General features: G+C 43.0%; 1 protein-coding gene across 1 annotated transcript in view; it reads right to left on the bottom strand.

Annotated features, from left to right (window-relative positions):
- Positions 1 to 5,414, bottom strand: part of LOC309561759 (uncharacterized protein) — a 43,766-nt gene extending 38,352 nt beyond the window's left edge. Inside the window, exons 1-2 of the mRNA XM_082265770.1 lie at positions 5,321 to 5,414; positions 1,248 to 1,295 (exon numbers count right to left, since the gene is read on the bottom strand). Of these exons, the coding sequence (XP_082121896.1) occupies positions 1,248 to 1,295; positions 5,321 to 5,390 (118 nt within the window). The 5' untranslated portion in view covers positions 5,391 to 5,414. The remainder of the gene's footprint in view (positions 1 to 1,247; positions 1,296 to 5,320) is intronic.
- Positions 5,415 to 18,006: the final 12,592 nt, after the last annotated feature.

Raw genomic sequence — 18,006 nt, forward strand, 5'->3', positions numbered from 1 at the left:
TAATATGTGTATGTATTTTTGTATTTTTGTGAACACATTAGATAGCAAACTCTTTCAGGGATGGGAGACAGAGGCATAACTGGAACTTTCAGGGCCCTGGCATAAGAAACCATGAAGGGCCCCCCTGATCTCTGGCCAGGGCCCTTCCTTCTGAGCCCGGTAGTGGAAAGCTAGGGCCTGGTCACAAAGGGCAACCTTTGCGACCCTGGTAGTTCTCCCACTAGTGTCAGTTGTTTTTTGTTTTTGTCATTTTTTTTAAATTTATTTTATTACCATTTTATTTTATGTATTTATTTTATTTTTTCATTTTTATTTTTGAGCCCCGTTGGGGAGCTTTGGTGACATATCGGGGGTATAAACAAAGAAAGTAGAACAAAAACACAGTTCTCAATCTCCTTTTCTGCATCCTCAGCTGTGCAGATTGAATAAACAGGAACAACTCAAACTAAAGCATAGTTAACACAGTTCACAAGTTCCAATCACTGACTCTGTCTATTTAGAAAAAAAATATGGGCTGGTAAATAACATATTTATTGTCCCCTCCCATCCTGACACATCCCCCAGCAGGAGAGCTGTGGTGAAGATGGGGGGGTGGCAGGGGAGCGCACAGGGGCCAGGAGGCAGCAGAAAGAAGAGTAAGTTGAATACGAGGGAATATCATGTAGAGGAACCAATCCCCTCTATTTTCCTCCTGCATCGGCTGAATGCCTGCGGGAGGGAGAGGAGAAGGAGCAGGCTTTTAGTGACTGCAGGAGTAAAATGGAGGGGATCCGTCCCTGTATATGCCGCCCCGCCGCCCCTTCTATCCAGGTGTGCAGAAGAGCTGCAATAGTTCCCTAAAGCATGGGACCAGATCGCAATTGCGACCCCTGCAACCGATGTGGCTACCCCCCTGACAGGAGATATGAATGGTTGGAGTATGTTAGTGCTATATGAGTAAAAAAACTAAACTATACATTTCTGTGAACCTTATAGATAGCTTTGATGAAAGCTCCCTTTAATGTATTTGTAGTGACTCTTCAAAACCCTGCCTTTACCCAGAGACCATACCTCCTGATATTCTGAGATGGTAAAGGAGAGCACCTTTTAGCAAAAGCCATGTAGACAAAGCCCACACTCCTTTCATGTACCCAGTTACACATACCATGAAGAAAATGAGGGCCTAGTTAAGCTGACATTCAGTACTTCCACATAAATATTGATAATATTTAGTTACAGTACATAAGAAATGTACCAGATTCACTTACTTGGCATTTCAGGTGTGGTTGTTTGCTCAGAATCATGGGGGTCATTCACTGTAATAAATTTGAAAATATAGAACAAGTTTATTTCACATGGTAATAAAGAAGAAGAGTGATGTCTGGATAAGGATAACCCCAAAATACAATGGATCTCAAACTTTCAACTAGGCCATCATCTCTTCTAGATCTTTTTTTCACAATTACAGACTGCTCTGTCTGGACTCCTGTAGATCTCTGGTGCCTTGGCAATTGAGGTTCTAGGGATATCTCAAGCCTTATCTTCCAAGGCAGGCAAACATAGAAAGGTTTGTGTGTATAACTTCCCACCAAAATCGAAAAAGAGGGTCCAAGATCAATTTTGAACTCTCCTCATCTCATGATGATCGCCGCACTGATGAAGGGGAGATGGTGTTTCCCCCAAAATGGATTGCCTTTTTTATATGACCAACAATTTTCCAACACATATGAATATATTATACTCTTTCTTCCAGTTTTGGTTCAATGCTTCTTTCTAAAAAGGAACCTTGCTGTGTGGGTGCCACCCCCCCCCCCCCCAGAGCTATTGAGCTTGTTTGCAATTTTTATTCACCTGACTACACATAAAGTTTAAAAAGCTCCCAGGGCCTCTTGATTCCTGCTACCTTACATACTGTAGCTAGGCCCAGAGCCTAGGAGAGAATAAAGTTCTAAGTTGGAACCATCACAAAAGCCCAGGAAGGACAAGAAAGAGCAGGAAGTGTCTCAGATATGTAATAATTCTCCCACCATGCATAACCAGGTTCCCCAGACCCACTGATTGGAAAGACTATAAAACACCGATAGAACAGAATGATACCCGTCTATCACACCCTGCTGGAGCAAGCTTAGCCACTTTAATACCAGGCACTTTTACCCCCTTTATGCCCAGGCCAGTTTTCAGCTTTCATGTGTGTTCACACTTTCAATGACAATTCATACAATGCTGTAACCAAATTAAATTGTTATCATTTTTTTTAGACAGATAGAAATGTCTTTTTGTGGTATGTATTCACCACTGGGTTTTTTATTTTTTGATAATAAAACTAAACAAGACTGAACATTTGGAAAAAAAACAAAAAAAAAAACAAAACTTGTTTCTGTTTTTTGCAAATAAGTATTTTTTCTTCTTCACTGATGTGCGCTGATGAGGCTGCACTGATGGGCACTGATGAGGCTGCACTAATGGGTACTGATGAGGCTGCACTGATGTTCCCTGATGAAGCTGCACTGATGGGCACTGATGAGGCTGCACTAATGGGTACTGATGAGGCTGCACTGATGTTCACTGATGAAGCTGCACTGATGAGCACTGATAAGCTGTACTGACGGGCACTGATGAGGAGGCACTGATGAGGCTGCACTGATACTGTTAAGCTGCACTGATCGACACTGATTGTTCTTTTTTCGTTTAGCAAAAAAATTAAAAAAAAAAAGACAGTGGTAACTAAATACCACCAAAAGAAAGCTCTGAAAAAATGATAAAAATGTTGTTTGGGTACAGTGTTACATGACTGCGCAATTGTCATTCAAAGTGTAACAGTGCTGAAATGTGAAAATTGGCCTGGGCGGGAAGGAGGTAAAAGTGCCCGGTAGGCAAGTGGTTAAAGAAGAGCTTCAGTCATATTTGTACAAATTTTAAGTTAGCAGCTACCAAAGCTGTAGGTGCTGACTTTGAATAAAAGGGTCAGGTGAGTGTCTCACCAGAGCCGTTTTCTCCATCCCTCTTTGGTCCCCAGCATCGGCATCTTAACTGTGGACACCCAGCTGTGACAGCTTGCGGCTTCACATCCGGGTGCCCACTTCATATGCGTGAGCCACGCTACCCGTTGTGAATGGTCCCGCAGTCCTCTGGGACCTGTGGTGTGTCCGAGAAGACTGCAGGATGAAGAGGGGAGGAGAACTTTCGCTCAGATCATATAGGCAATCCGGTTAGAAGTGGGAAAGGGTACCTGTCAAAACCAGGTACCGCTCTCCCTTCTCCTTTCCCCAAAAATTGTAATTTCTTAAAGAGGAGTGGGGGATGAGGCCTTAAAGCGGAACTTACCCTTTTGGATGAAGCTTTGCTTTAATAAATTCTTCAGTTTGTTGTGGTGTGCCACAGCTATCAGCACTATTTTTACGAAAGCCACTAAATATGTTCTAGCATGGACCACTATGCCAGCCCTACTATCCTCCCAACTACTCTGCCACCTTATTCCACCCTCTGTCCTATGCCCATTTTCAGGCCCACTGATTTTCTAAAGTTTTTTTAGGTGTGGCGGCCACAATACCTGCACCTTTCTTCCTTTCCCTTCATACCTCATGTCACAAGGGGGTGCTGATAAGTATTGGGCCTTACCCAGAGAAAATTGAGCTAGGAAACTGTAAATTGCAGAATATACTGGCCAATATGTCTATATTCAATGGTGCAAAAATCAACTACCTATGATTTAACTAATATTCCTTTTTAGGTCCAAACTGAACATGGCAGCACCTCCAAAAAAATTGAATGTGGAAGAGCATAGGACCATAATCAAGTTCCTGTTTCTCCAAGGCAAAGGTGTGAAGCATATCCATGATGAAATATCACAAACTTTAAGTGACAGTGGCCCTTCATATGCAACAGTTAAACTGGCCATTTTGGCGTTAAAAGTAAGAAACTCGGTGGAAGGCCTGTTTCTGTCTCAGTGCCTGCAAATGTGAAAGCCATCCATGACATGATCATGGAGGACCGCTGAATATCAGCCAAAAGTATTGCTACATATCTGGGAATATCCCATGAGAGAGTTTGTGCCAGTATCCACAACGACTTGGAAATGAGAAAGCTTGCAGCAAAGTGGATCCCAAATCTTTTGACAACCGAACAAAAGAGGAAACATGTGTAGACATCGGTGGCTGTTGTGGAACATTTTGCAAAAAATTAGTCAGATTTCCTGGACAAACTAGTAACTGGTAATGATGAGACATGGATCTACTGTTATGACCCTGAGACAAAGGATCAGTCTAAAGAATGGAGGCACAGTGGTTCGTCAAGGCCAAAAAAGTTCTGTGTGCAAAGGTCAGTGCAGAAGAAAATGGCAACAGTTTTTTGGGATTGGAAGGGAGTTTTGCTGGTGGACTACCTCCAAAAGGGTTCAACCATCAAAGCAACATATTACTGTGCTTTATTGATGAATTTGAGGCAAAATATCAAGTTAACACTTCGAGTAAAGCTCTGTAAAGGCCTCATCACACACTGCAGGTGAAACAATGGCAAAACCCTCCTCCTTAGGCTTTTAAGTGATGCCCAATCCACCCTATTCACCCGACCTGGCTCCTTCTGACTATCATCTGTTCCCCAATCTCAAAAAAGGGACAACGATATTGGAGTGTTCCTGGGGCAACTAATGCTACAAATGAGTGGTTACACCAGCAGTCGGAAGAATTTTATTTGCAGGGACTTAAGAAGCTGCAGGACAGATGTCCCAATTGCCTTGACTTCCTGGGGGAATATGTAAAATAGTGTGGCAGTTACAGTTGAGCTTCCTAGCTCAATTTTTTCTGGGTAAGGCTCAATACTTATTAGAACCCTCACATCACCATGTCTGCATTTCCCCTGTGTACTTCATGTCACCACCATGCCTGCACACTACCTCTCACCCCCTCAACTGCATCGCCCTGCAAATCCCATGTCACCACTGTGACTGCACACTTCCTCTTACCACCATGCCTGCACTCCCCTGTAAACCCCATGTCACCATTCTGCATGCACATCCCTTCGGACCACTGTGCCTGCACACTCCCTCTCACCACCATGCCTGCACTACTCTGTATATCCCATGTCACCACTCTGCTTGCACATTCCTTCTCGCCACTGTGCTTGCACACCCCTTCTTATCCTCTACCACTGTGCTTACACCCCCTTGTACACTCCATCTCACAACTGTGCCTACATCCCCCTTCTGTGCGCCTCTCACCACTGTGCCTACATATCATTGCACACCCCATCTGATTATCATAGCAGAGCAACCCCCCCCTTCCCACCACCATCACCAACATTCACCCTGTTCAATGTATGGGCATATTTTGCTAGTTATACTCACTTGCATCGGCTGCATGAGACAGACTCCATCCACAGCAAAGGAGCAGCACGAAACCAAAGTGATGGCTCATCTTGACTTCTTGCCTGCAGAAGTCTTCAACATCTACTTATATAAGGGTTATCAATTGGACAAGCCCTTCACTAGAAAAGTTGATTGTCAGAAATTGATATTGATGTGTTTAGAAAGTATACAAGGTACCAGTGCCAAACGTTTTGGCTAGGGTTTTTTTTTGTATATAAAGGATTTATAACTACCAGTGAAATGGAATAAGGATCCTTAAGCTATTGATAATATTAATGCAATAGTAAACATTTACTTACCACTACCTCTTGTGTAGAATTACTCACCTGTAAAGGCTGGGTAACAACAGTGCAATGACGTTATCATGCCTGCTCCATTTCACTTGAAGGATAATGGGGATATCACCTTCACATGGCTCACACAGGCATCTACTTTCACCTAATTGAGATTTATATGGGTTGGAATTTACCCACAGTTATTATACTATTGTAGCACTACTCCCATGGGAGCTGCTGGTTATGGATTCCCCTGGGTTACCCATAGCAACAACACGACAGTTTAGCATTTTTAAGTGCTTGGCTTAGTCAGGAAACAGTCCAGGGGGTTTGTTTTTTTGTGGTTTTATTGACAACTTGAATAGGAGAAGGCATGAGTGTGATACTTCAACTTGAATAACTATGCACAATTTGTTGAAATGTCTAGATATAGCTGAGTGCGGCAAGGCCGCTATTTCACCTTGTTACTGCAGTGAAGTCAAATTTAATGAGCTGTACAGTAATGCAGAACACTCTTCAAGGCCCTTCCTGGTACCCCCTTTTGTCCCTATTCTTCAGGGTTCTCAACACAACCTTTACTGTAACTCTCTGTGTGAGCTGGCTCCCTGATCCCCTGACTTCACTGGATTTGTCCCCCTTCCTGGGCAGACGCTTAGGCAAATCTCCTGGTACTTGTCCACTCTGTCTCTCCCCCCCCCCCCTTCCCTCCCCCCTTTTCCCTCACCTTCCCTCCCCTCCTTCCCCACTCCCAACTGTTTCCTTTGAGGGAGTATTTTGAAAATTTGAAAATAAATCATATATTTTGCTATTCATACCCACACTCTGGGTTATATCTTGTTATCCTCAATATCATAACTGTTGAGTGAACTAGAACTCATGGTGATCAACCCATGTTATACCTGCTTTGCTTCCGCTATTTCCATCTTATTCTGATTTTGTGTAACGTTCCACTACACTCTTTCTTATTGCATAATTATTACTGTTGCTATGTTTCTGTCTTTGTTGGACCACATCAAAGTCCCACTGAGTGTGCATTCTGTACTTTTTTCTTTTTTAACCTAATAAAGAATTTGAAAAAAAAAAAAAAAACAGATGTATATGCAACAGGAAAATAAACCCAGGAAACAAACTCTCAGAATAGCAAAGTGTCATGCAAAATAAAAATAATCTCAGAATTCAGATAACAACAGGAGGAAGCTACCTACATTCCTTTACAGAAACTGCCTATGAAAACTAAAAAATACATGTCAGTATTACTCTAAAAGAGCTGGATAAGGCCGTAGAAGGCCCTTAACCCATCGGCAGGACCGATATCTGATCCTTTGTGCAAGGAGGAACAGGATGAGCACTGCCACAACCCTACAAATTGACCTCCAGCAGGCCACCAGTGTGAATGTCTCTGACCAAACAATCAGAAACAGACTTTATGAGAGTGGCCTGAGGGGCCATCATTCTCTAGTTGGCCCTGTGCTCACTGCCCGGCGCTGTGAAGCTCGATTGGCATTTGCCATAGAATACCAGAATTGGCAGGTCCGCCACTGGCGCCCTGTGTTTTTCACAGATCAGAGCAGGTTTATCCTGAGCACATGTGACAGACGTGAAAGGGTCTGGAGAAGTTGCAGAGAACGTTATGCTGCCTGTAACATCATATAGCATGACCGGTTTTGTGGTGGGTCAATGATTGTCTGGGGAGGCATATCGATGGAGGGACGCACAGACCTCTACATGTTAGACAATGGCACCCTGACTGCCATTAGGTATCAGGATAAAATCCTTACACCCATTATCAGACCCTACGCTAGTGCAGTGGGTCCTGGGTTCCTCCTGGTGCATGACAATGCCCGACCTCATGTGGCGAGAGCATGCAACAAGTTCCTGGAGGATGAAGGAATTGATACCCCTGAATGGCCCCCATGCTCGCCTGACCTAAAATCAATAGAACACCTCTGGGACATTTTGTTTCGGTCCATCTGACGCCGCCAGGTTGCACCTTAGTCTGTTCAGGAGCTTAGTGATGCCCTGGTCCAGATCTGGGAGGAAATAGCCCAGGACACATCTGTTGTCTCATTAGGAGCATGCCCCGACATTGTCAGGTATGCATGCAAGCACATGGAAGCCAGAAAAACTACTGAGTACCATTTTGAGTTGCTGCAATGAAATTTCAGCACAATAGACTAGCCTGCTGCATCATTTTTTCATTTTGATTTTCGGGGTGTCTTTGAATTCAGCCCTCTGCAGGTTAATAATTTTCATTTCCATCAAACAATGTGTCATCCTTTAGTTCCTAACACATTACCCAGTCCATATCAGTATAGATGTCCAGCATGATATTTTTCCCCATTGAGATCTGATGTGTTTTTAAAGTGTTCCTTTCATTTTTTTTGAGCAGTGTAAATATACTGTATGACAAACCCATGTCATTACCACTTCATACTTTAGTTCATTAACCACTTGCCGACCGCCGCACGACTATTTACTGCGGCGGTCAGCCCCTCACAGGCAGAGTGACGTAGGTCTACGTTGCTAGCCTGTGAGGGTCTAGGGAGCGAGCGCGCGCCCCGGAGGCGCGTTCCCGCTCCCGAGTGGTCACGGACCCCCCCCCCGCGCGTGTGACCGGCGGACCCGATCGATCGCTAGTGTAAACAAGCCGCCTGTCATTCTCCCCGGTGTATGAATGATGATCATACAGTTCTACTATGTAGAACCGTTGATCACTGTTCATACATCTGAAGCCACAGCCAATCACAGTTAGAATCACGCCCCTAGGGACACACATAGCCCCTCCCTCTCAAAAAAAAGTTAACCCCTTCACTGCCAGTGTAATTTTACAGTAACAGTGCATATATATAGCACTGATTACTGTAGAAATGTCACTGGTAACCCCAAAAGTGTCAAAAAGGTCAGTCAGGGGTCCGATCTGTCCGCCGCAATGTCGCAGTACCGCAAAAAAATCGCAGATCGCCGCCATTACGCATTAAAAAAAACAACAAAAATTACAAAAATCTTTCCCTTTGTTAGTAAACGCGATAACTTTTGTGCAAACCAATCAAAATACGCTTTTTGCGATTTTTTTTACCAAACATATGTAGCATAAAACAAATTGGCCGAAAATGTTAAAAAATTTAGATTTTTACATTTTTTTTTGGGGGGGGGGGGATTTCATATAAAAAATGTGAAAAATATTGTTATTTTTGCAAAATTGACGCTCTTTTTTTTGTTTGTAGCGCATGATCAAAAAATCGCACAGGTGATCAAATACCACCAAAAGAAAGCTCTGTTTGTGGGAAAAAAAGGACGTCAAATTTGTTTGGGTACAGCATCGCACGACCACGCAATTGTCCGTTAAACTCACACAGTGCCGAATCGCAAAATACCCCCTGGTCTTTTAGCAGCCAAATGCTCCGGGGCTTAAGTGGTTAAGCATAACACCAGCTGAGTTATCCCCTCCCTCTCTCTCTTTTTTTTTTTTTTACAGGGCCAGAGCAAGCAAATAAACTTTAAACTTTATAGAACCAGAAGACATCTTTAAAAAATACAAACTGTATGTGGCATGGCACACACAAAATAATAGCTCAGAAAGATCTATGTGATATCATGGACTAATGGAACTTCTGTGTAATGGCCAACATTAGAGGTGAAAGTATTGCTTAAATCCTAAGTATGCACCACCTTAGGGCCCATTAAATAAGGAGAACCACAATACCATGCAGTGTCCCCACACAGGAGTCAGTGCTAAAGCAACATCATGAAAATTCTCTCAAGACTGGCAACAATGTGAGCAATGGCAATCCCAAAATAAAATTCTCGTTGTCAGGGGCATAAACGCAGATCAGATGGAGTTTTGGCTGTAAATCCCAACAATAAAATAAATAATTATTTTTTACCAACGGGATTCAAAACCATCATGAAGGGTAAGATGCCATAACAGTCTGTGAAAGCATGTAAAAACTATTAAGGCAGTACAGTAAATGTATAACCTTTGAACATGAGTGATTAGTACTTTATATTGTTAGCATGCAAAACATTAGCAGAAAAAATAACCCTCTAAATAACACCTCACATACCTGAGAAAAAACCATTGAAAATAATCTAAACCTCTCATATTAAACTGGTGGTTTAAGAATAGCTAAGGCAGTATCTGCAAGTTTAACAATAAGCATTTCAAATAGACATGCCAACGTATAAAAGTAAGGCATAACTCAAGAGTGACACTCAAAATATAAGACTTGAAGCTAGGATTTTGACCTTTGTTCAACGTTTATCAATTCGCAAGTGCAAGTTTCTTAAGATTGTGAGGTCCACCTGATCATGTTCCTCAGGAGAGCTACAAAATGTAAAAATGTAGGTACTTTTTAATACAGTAAATTTAGAAATTACATCACAGTTTCCAGTTCCCATGCAAATTAAACAGTGCCCTTAAAAGCTATATTCGAAAACAAAATTAGGCAAACCATAACAGTGGCAAAAGAAAACTATAAATCTGTGTAGACATTGATTTTCATTAATTCCCTTATTTTACAAACCTGTATGAAATCAGCATTAGAGGCATCAGCAATGTTAGCTACTGTATGCTGATTGAATTCCTGGCAACTGGCCTTGAAACAAAGGTTAGCTTTATTAACAACAGTATATCCCAAACTGGGGGCCCCTCCAAAAGGCAATAGTAGAACTTATCTACTAAAGAGTTCAACACAGTGGGTTAAAAAATCTTTCACCCATTTCGCATTCACGTAGGGACCCCAACCTTTCCCATGATCATCTGCCCTAAAGGGTGTGGTCAATCCTACTAACTCCGCTCTCGTATCAGGAACAGAAGTGAGAAGAAATTCTTCAATCTCTGAGGAAGGCGAGGAACAAGGGTGCAATACCATCCCTGTGTTGCTTATTAAAGGTTCTAGTACTGGACGGATATTAACATCCTCCTGTATATGGAAATAATCCTGATCCGTTAGGGTTTGGGGTACTTGTAGATGTCAACTTTCGTCAAAAGGGGTCACTCTGTAAATAACCATAAATTCTTGAGGTGTGGCACTAATTGGTCCATGATACTCCGGAGCACTGACATTTGGAGACAACATCTGACTTAAAATTGGATAAGATGAGCAAATATGCTCCACAGGTTCCAGCATAATTAGCTTTTGAGGGACATACGCAGTATTCCCAAACTCAAAACCAAACTCAAAATGATCTAAATTTAGACCTGGGGTAAAGGGTGGATCAGCCTGGGGTACATCTGTAGGGGGTCAGCCCCTTTGAATGACTAAACTCCATTACACTGTACTTCTATTGAGAAATTCCCACAGACGGTCATGCATCTTTCAGCCACAAGATGTCACTGTTGTTGTTAATGAGAATAAGCCACAGTTGCTGTTGTTGCTTTAAGTGAAGGGATCTTTCTGGAAAGGAGGAGGGAGCAGGAAGTTCCTGAAACGGTGTGGTGTTCATCTCTCTATGGCTGTGCTGAGCTGAGGAAAGGGACTGCATGCTGTGGCCTTGAGAGGGCATATAGACTGTATAATTCCGGGACAGAGCAACAGGATCTTGCCAGAGGAGACAGAGCTGAACTGTGGTACTACGGACTGCAGCTGAGAACCAGAGAAAGAGAGGAGAGAACATCCCTGAGCACCTCAAGCAAGTTACAGAGCAAGGGGCCAGACTGCAGTGACCTCCCAGTGACAGAACAAGATAAACAACCTGCAAAGAAACCCAGACCAGTGCATAAGAGACTGCAGCTACAGACAGCAAGGGACAGATCCAGAGACCTGACTACATCCACCATCACAGAAACTGAGATAAAGCAGCTGTACCTACAGAACTGTGAGTGTGCACCGGTGCTAACCTGTGGCAGGGCATAGAGCAGGTTTCTGTAGACAGAGCGTTGCAGCAACGTGTCCCAGTTAGCGGGAATCAGATAGGATCATATAGCAGAGTAGCCTGTATTTCTGTGTGTGCGTTGGCGGGAGCGCCATTTTATGTATCACGTTGCAGTTAACTTTGCTGTAAACCTATGTAATCTGTTATTACTGTTAACATCATTCTCCGGCCATTATACTCTGTTGCTTCAGCCTCATTGTCTGCTGTACCGTACTTGAATTCTGCATTGCGGTCCCCTACTCCTCTGACCGCTACACATCTATAAGAGCAGTAGGTGTGAGGGCTTCTAATATGTCAAAGTATTCTGCACACTGGGCAAGGAATTTCCTGATTGCAATAATTATGACAACTTTCTGGCCATTAAATGTATGTGTACCTCCAACACTGAATTATCCCTGAAACTCTCTGAACCTTTTCCAGAAACTGAAAGTTTTTTGTATCTCCTAATGATTCTTCCAAATCCAAAAATAGTTAATTAATATTAGGGCAGAAGAGAGTGATGAGAGCTGAGGCTTATGTATCATTGTACACAGTATAGGAATTCTCCTAGTTATCCTTCTTAGGCCTTTTGCTTTCTGCTGTTTCATTCTAGCATATGCTTTAACCTTGTTGCTGACTCCCCGCCACATATTTACTGTGGCAACGCGAACCGATGTAACTTTTAATTGACACCCCCTGCGTATCGCATATGGCAGTGTGAACTGCCAGGGGTGTCAATGCGATGCGGGAACACGCTGCGTATTCACAGCGTTCCTGCATCGCAGGAGTGTGAGCCGGGACTCAAGGGTGGCTGAGCAATCAGCATTAAAGTACTGATAATACAAGGGGACAGCTACTGACAGCTGATAATACAAGAGGACCACAGATGGATTTGTACTCTATAGTAAAAACATCCAGCACACTGGGGCCAAAAGAAAATGATGGTAAGTATCTCTATAATAATATCAGCAAAGGCGGTGATGTTACAAAAGTGGACTAATCCTTGGTAAAAACAAATTCTGATAGAACATACCTAGATGCTGATAAGCCTGACAAAGACAAGGCTGGCGGGGGAGCAGGCCTTGTCTTTGTCAGGCCTATCAGCATCTAGGTATGTTTTATCAGAATTTGTTTTTACCTAGCAAAGATTAGTCCACTTTTGTAACATCACCGCCCTGCCCACCTTTTGCAGTGTATGCCTCCCTCTATTACACTGCGTGGGACCTATCCTGCTTCAAGTTGAACCCAGGTCACCTTGCTGATGTGATGGTGCCCATACCCAGTATGGGAGAGACAGCTTTATCCCCCTATTGGCGACCATGACTCTAGGTGCAAGAGGCAGCTTTTTCCAGTACAGTTATTGGCTATAAAACATTTTTTTATCATCAATTATCTCAAGGTAATTTACACCCTGCTAATATACCATATATTAGGTTAGGACCAGCAAAAACAGTAAAACACTTTGTATAATAGAGGTGATGCTCAGAGGGATGTTGTTGGTTTGGATATCACAGATTGTGATCTACAGGCCTCAGTGACAAAAATACAGCCTTGTTCAAGACACTTTGATCTGTCTCTTTAATATGTGCTAAGAAAATCATTGAGGCATAAGGAATTATTTATCACTGTTTAGTTTGGGTGTCTTAATCTCCTGTGTTCCCTGCAGCACTCAGTGGTTCCTCTTGCAGACCTTTTTGTCACTACTCTGTCCTGTAATGATGTGGAGGTCAGCAGGAAGAACCATTGAGAGCTGTGGGGGATAAACAATATTGGTACTCCCAGACTTTCCCAGCAGACTTTGGCAAAAGGAGAGGTAATTATGTTTCTTCTTTTCAAGTATGTAACAAGGCTGCTTTTAAAGAAGTTCTGAGCTAAACTCGAACTGCCAACTTTCTGTGCACATATTGGCTTGAAACCTGAGTGCATTAACCGCACAATTTTCAATCCCTCAAAGTACACACTAGAATGAACCGTGAATAATTAGTGCTACTTTGTTAAAGTTGACTTTTCAACAGCTTTACAAATCAGCATGAATAAATACCTGGCATGTTATTATTATACATAACTATACTTTTCACAAAAAGGCATCACCTTTTATCATTAACCACTTAAAGACCGGAAAATTTTACCCCCTTCCTGGCCAGGCCCTATTTTGTGATTTGGCACTGTGTTACTTTAACGGACAATTGCGCGGTATGCTGTACCCAAATAAAATTGATGCCCTTTTTTTTCCCACAAATAGAGTTTTACTTTGGTGGTATTTGATCACCTGTGCGATTTTTACTTTTTGCGCTATAAACAAAAAAAGAGCGACAATTTTGAAAAAAAAAAAAACAAACAATATTTTTCACATTCTGCTATATGACATTCTCAAAAAAAATGAAAAATGTAAAAATCTAATTTTTTTTTAAATTTTAGGCCAATTTGTTTTCTGCTACATATTTTTGGTAAAAAAAAACCCTGCAATAAGCATATTTTGATTGGTTTGCGCAAAAGTTATCGCGCCTACTAACTACGGGAAAGATTTATGTCATTTTTATTGTTTTTTTTACTAGTAATGTCGGCGATCTGCGATTTTTTTGCGGGACTGCAACATTGCGGTGGACAGATCGGACCCCTGACTGACATTTTTGACACTCTTGGGGGGACCAGTGACATTACTACAGTAATCAATGCTAAAGATATGCACTGTTACTGTGATAATGACACTGGCAGGAAAGGGGTTAACATTATGGGTGATCAAGGGGTTAAATGTGAGCCTAGGGGAGTGATTCTAACTGTGGGGGGGGGGGGGCGTGGCTTCTGAAATTACTATAGAAACATGTGATCTTATATAGAAGGATCACATGGGCTCTATTATCATTGCCGGAAGAAGAACGGTCAGCTGTGTTTACAACAGCTGACCGTCCTTCTTTCTCAGCGGGAAACGATCGTGGGTGTCAGGCGGCAATCGGAGCCGCCTGCCCCGTGCATCGGCTTCCCCGCTGAACAGCCGCTGGCGGCGCACGTTTGCCCCTTAGCCTCCTGAGAGCGAGCACCGTACATGTATGGCGATTCGCCTGGGAGCGGCTGCTTGCCGGCGCCGCAGTATATCTGTTGTGGTCGGTCGTAAAGAGGTTAAAGTGTTACTAATGAGAGTGGTAAACTCCGCGCTTATGGAATATTGGATATAAATAAGTGTTGGGTGATACTAGGCTGCAGCCTCCCTATAATATAGTCAGAAGACTATATAAAGTGGAAAGGTGGGGGGTAGGGGGAGTAGTGCTGCCTAATAATAAGGTATGTAAACTGTGGAGTGCCAGGCAATAGTGGCAATAAATAAATAAATAAATAAATGGAGTGATAGGTGACAATTATAAATAAATATAGTGTGTAAAAATGAATATATAAAATATCCGTGGATCAAAGTGATATATGCATAAACGTCTCTATAAAGTGACGTGTGCAAGGATGATCATAAATATAGACTCCACAGAATGTGTAAAAAATAGAAGCAGTATAAAGACAAAAAGATAAGTGGGTCAAAATGACATATGTATAGACGTCCTTGAAAGGTGACGTGTGCAAATATGATCAAAAATATAGGCTTCACAGGGTATATATGGTATACGATATCAGAAAAGGTAGATAAGTGCAAATTGATCAAGGTGAGTCAGTGAGTAGTGTTGAGCGAACACGGACTGTATTATTTGTGTTCGTACCGAATAATTGGATTTTTGTTACCCGAACACGGACCCGAAAACTTTACTGTATGTTCAGGTTTAAAATCCGTGTTCGGTCATTTTATTTCCTGTTTTGTATGTAATGGCGCGCTTTTAATGGCGGGCTTTCAACAGCCAATCAACAAGCGTTTAACTGGTGTGCCTTAAGCCATCCCAGCCATGCCTACTAATTTTTGATTGAAAATGTAATCTTTACATCTTTAATCTTTCTGCGGTATGATGCCTGATGTGTTGTGCGGAGTAAGGATACCCCGAGCCATCACATCATGCATGACGCCGCAATACCCCTAAAGCATGAAACTAAAAATATTGTCTATACGTTGCATTACTCAAACTGTATCAATATAATATAACATTTTCAAAAAAGCAACAGGAGTGATGGGGGGTGGGAGAGTGGGGTAAGGGGAGGGGAATGAAATCACAGGCCCGAAGCTTTATTGAATGGACAAAGACACACAAGGGAGAGTGGGGGAAGGGGAAATCTTCAGACCTCCTCTTCCTCCATGAGATCCATCAGGTTGTAGTCTCTGAGCAGACTGTGAACCAGTCTGCGACAGTCCTCAATGGACATCCTCTCCCGCTGGTGGATAAGGCGCTTTCTGGCGCACCATAAAGCATCCTTAAAGCAACACAACACCCGCCAGGCGTTGTCAATGTCCTCTTGGGAAAAAGTACCATGAAAAAGTCCATTCAGCACAGCGAAATGTGTGATGGCGGTCTGTGGAACAAAGTCTCTAAGTTCAGGTTCCAAGGCCCTCAACAGGCTCTGTGCAAATGAGCACTCCCAGAAAACGTGAAATGACGTTTCCTCATGGATGATACAAAAGGGGCAGTGCCTGTATCTGCACAAGTCTCTGGCATGCATAAATGTCCTGAGTGGCAATCCCCCCTGGACAGCCGTCCACGCCAGATCTTTATGCCTGTTGGTGAGTCCCTTTGAAGAAACATTCCTCCAGACCACTTTGCATGTGGCTGAAGGGAGGCCTGGAACAGTCTCAGCAATGTCCGATGCTCTGATCAACTTGTAGATAGTTTTTGGCTTCCACAAGTAGGGCTTAACTCCATGCAGCCCCAGCTCCTTGATGAACTTGAAAGTGTCCAAGTAGTACCAAGGAGTGTCCCAGTTGTAAGGGATGGAGCTGCCATGCCTACTAATGTATTAGTAGCTGTGATTGGCCATCTGTAGCATGTGACCATGTTTTTATAAGTTCGAGAGCCCCAGCGCGCTGCGTCATTCTGCTGTAGATTAGGGAGAGAGCACACATCATACGTGCTGGCTGCTGATTAGGGACAGACAGTGATTCTGTGAAAAATTGTGTCCGAAAAGAATGCAGGGTCAGGTCGGAGTGCAGGCAGGGAGAGTTATTAGAGCATTTTAGGGCGAGGCTGGAGATTAGGCAGGGTCAGTGTTCTACATCGATTTTGCTGTGTGGGGGGGTTGTGCAGTGAACAATCTCATTGAGCATATTAGGGCAAGGCTGGAGATTAGGCAGGGTCAGTGTTCTACATCGATTTTGCTGTGTGGGGGGTTGTGCAGTGAACACAATCTTTTTGCCCTCACTTGAGCCCACTGAGGAGGAGGAGGGAGAAAAAAATCTATTTTTATCAGTCAGTTGTGTGCAGCGTTCACCTTAGATCTATTTTACTACAAGTTAAAAGGGTTTTTTTTTTTTTCCCCTTCATAGCCTTTTTGTTTCAGTGCTGACTGTGATAAGACACTGCTGTGTTCACATGTGCTATTGAGTGGTTTTCAATTTTATACACTTTTTTCTATTCCACTATTCAATATACACCCTTTTGGGTTAAAAAAAAAATAAATTGTGGCATAGTCTGTACTAATCTATTTAAAAATTACAAACTAAATTTTTTTCCCTTCATAGCCTGCAGCAGAGCTGACTGACATAAGACACTGCTGTGTTCACATGTGCTATTGAAAAATCACCAATTTTATATCATATTTTCTATTTCGCTATTCAATCTACACCCTTTGGGGTAAAAGTCAGTATAGGTACGTGTGAGATACACCTTTCCGATTTTTTGGGGCGCATCTTAACTACGTTTTGCTGCCATTTGCGGCACTCTAGCCCTTTCCATTGGTGTTTTAGAGCCATTTTAGTGCCTGAAAGTTCGGGTCCCCATTGACTTCAATGGGGTTCGGTGTCCGGGTAAAGTTCGGAAAAAGTCCGGGACACGGACCCGGAATTTTTTTTCAAGTTCGGCCGAACCCGCCGAACACGGACATCCAGGTGTCCGCTCAACTCTATCAGTGAGTCAAATGGCGCTTTTCCACTGCATAGAACCGTACCGGCTCGGCACGCTTTTGTGCTTTTCCACTGCGGTACCGCATGGTATAGGGTCGGAACGGTTCGGTACGGTACGGTATAGGTTTGCTTTTCCACTGCATGGAACCGAACGTTACGGCCCTGAAAAACAGTACCTACTCGATTGTGGTTCCAAGCGTACCGTACCGGTACTAAAATCCACAACCCCTCCCATGCAGCCTGATTGGTCCTCACTACAAGGCAGTGATTGGTCAATAAATCACTGTCATTGTTTATGCGACACCACTGCAGGGAGAAGCGTGTGTTGAGAGGCCATAGGATTGTGAGTAGATACAGAAGAGGTTCATGTTCTTTTATGTGGGGAGGGCGCACCATGTACCACCACTCAGGGGCACTGGCCTTAAAAAGTAGTAGCAGGTAATAAAACACCTCCTGTGTTCCAGCACACAGCAAAAGCCTGAAATGGCATTGTAGTGAGAAATGTGTTAACCCCCCAATGACCTGTCTGCTGTGTTATGTTCCAGGCTCAGCAT

Source organism: Pelophylax lessonae (genome assembly GCF_965119305.1).
Source record: "Pelophylax lessonae genome assembly, chromosome: 8".
In the NCBI taxonomy this organism is placed as follows: domain Eukaryota; kingdom Metazoa; phylum Chordata; class Amphibia; order Anura; family Ranidae; genus Pelophylax; species Pelophylax lessonae.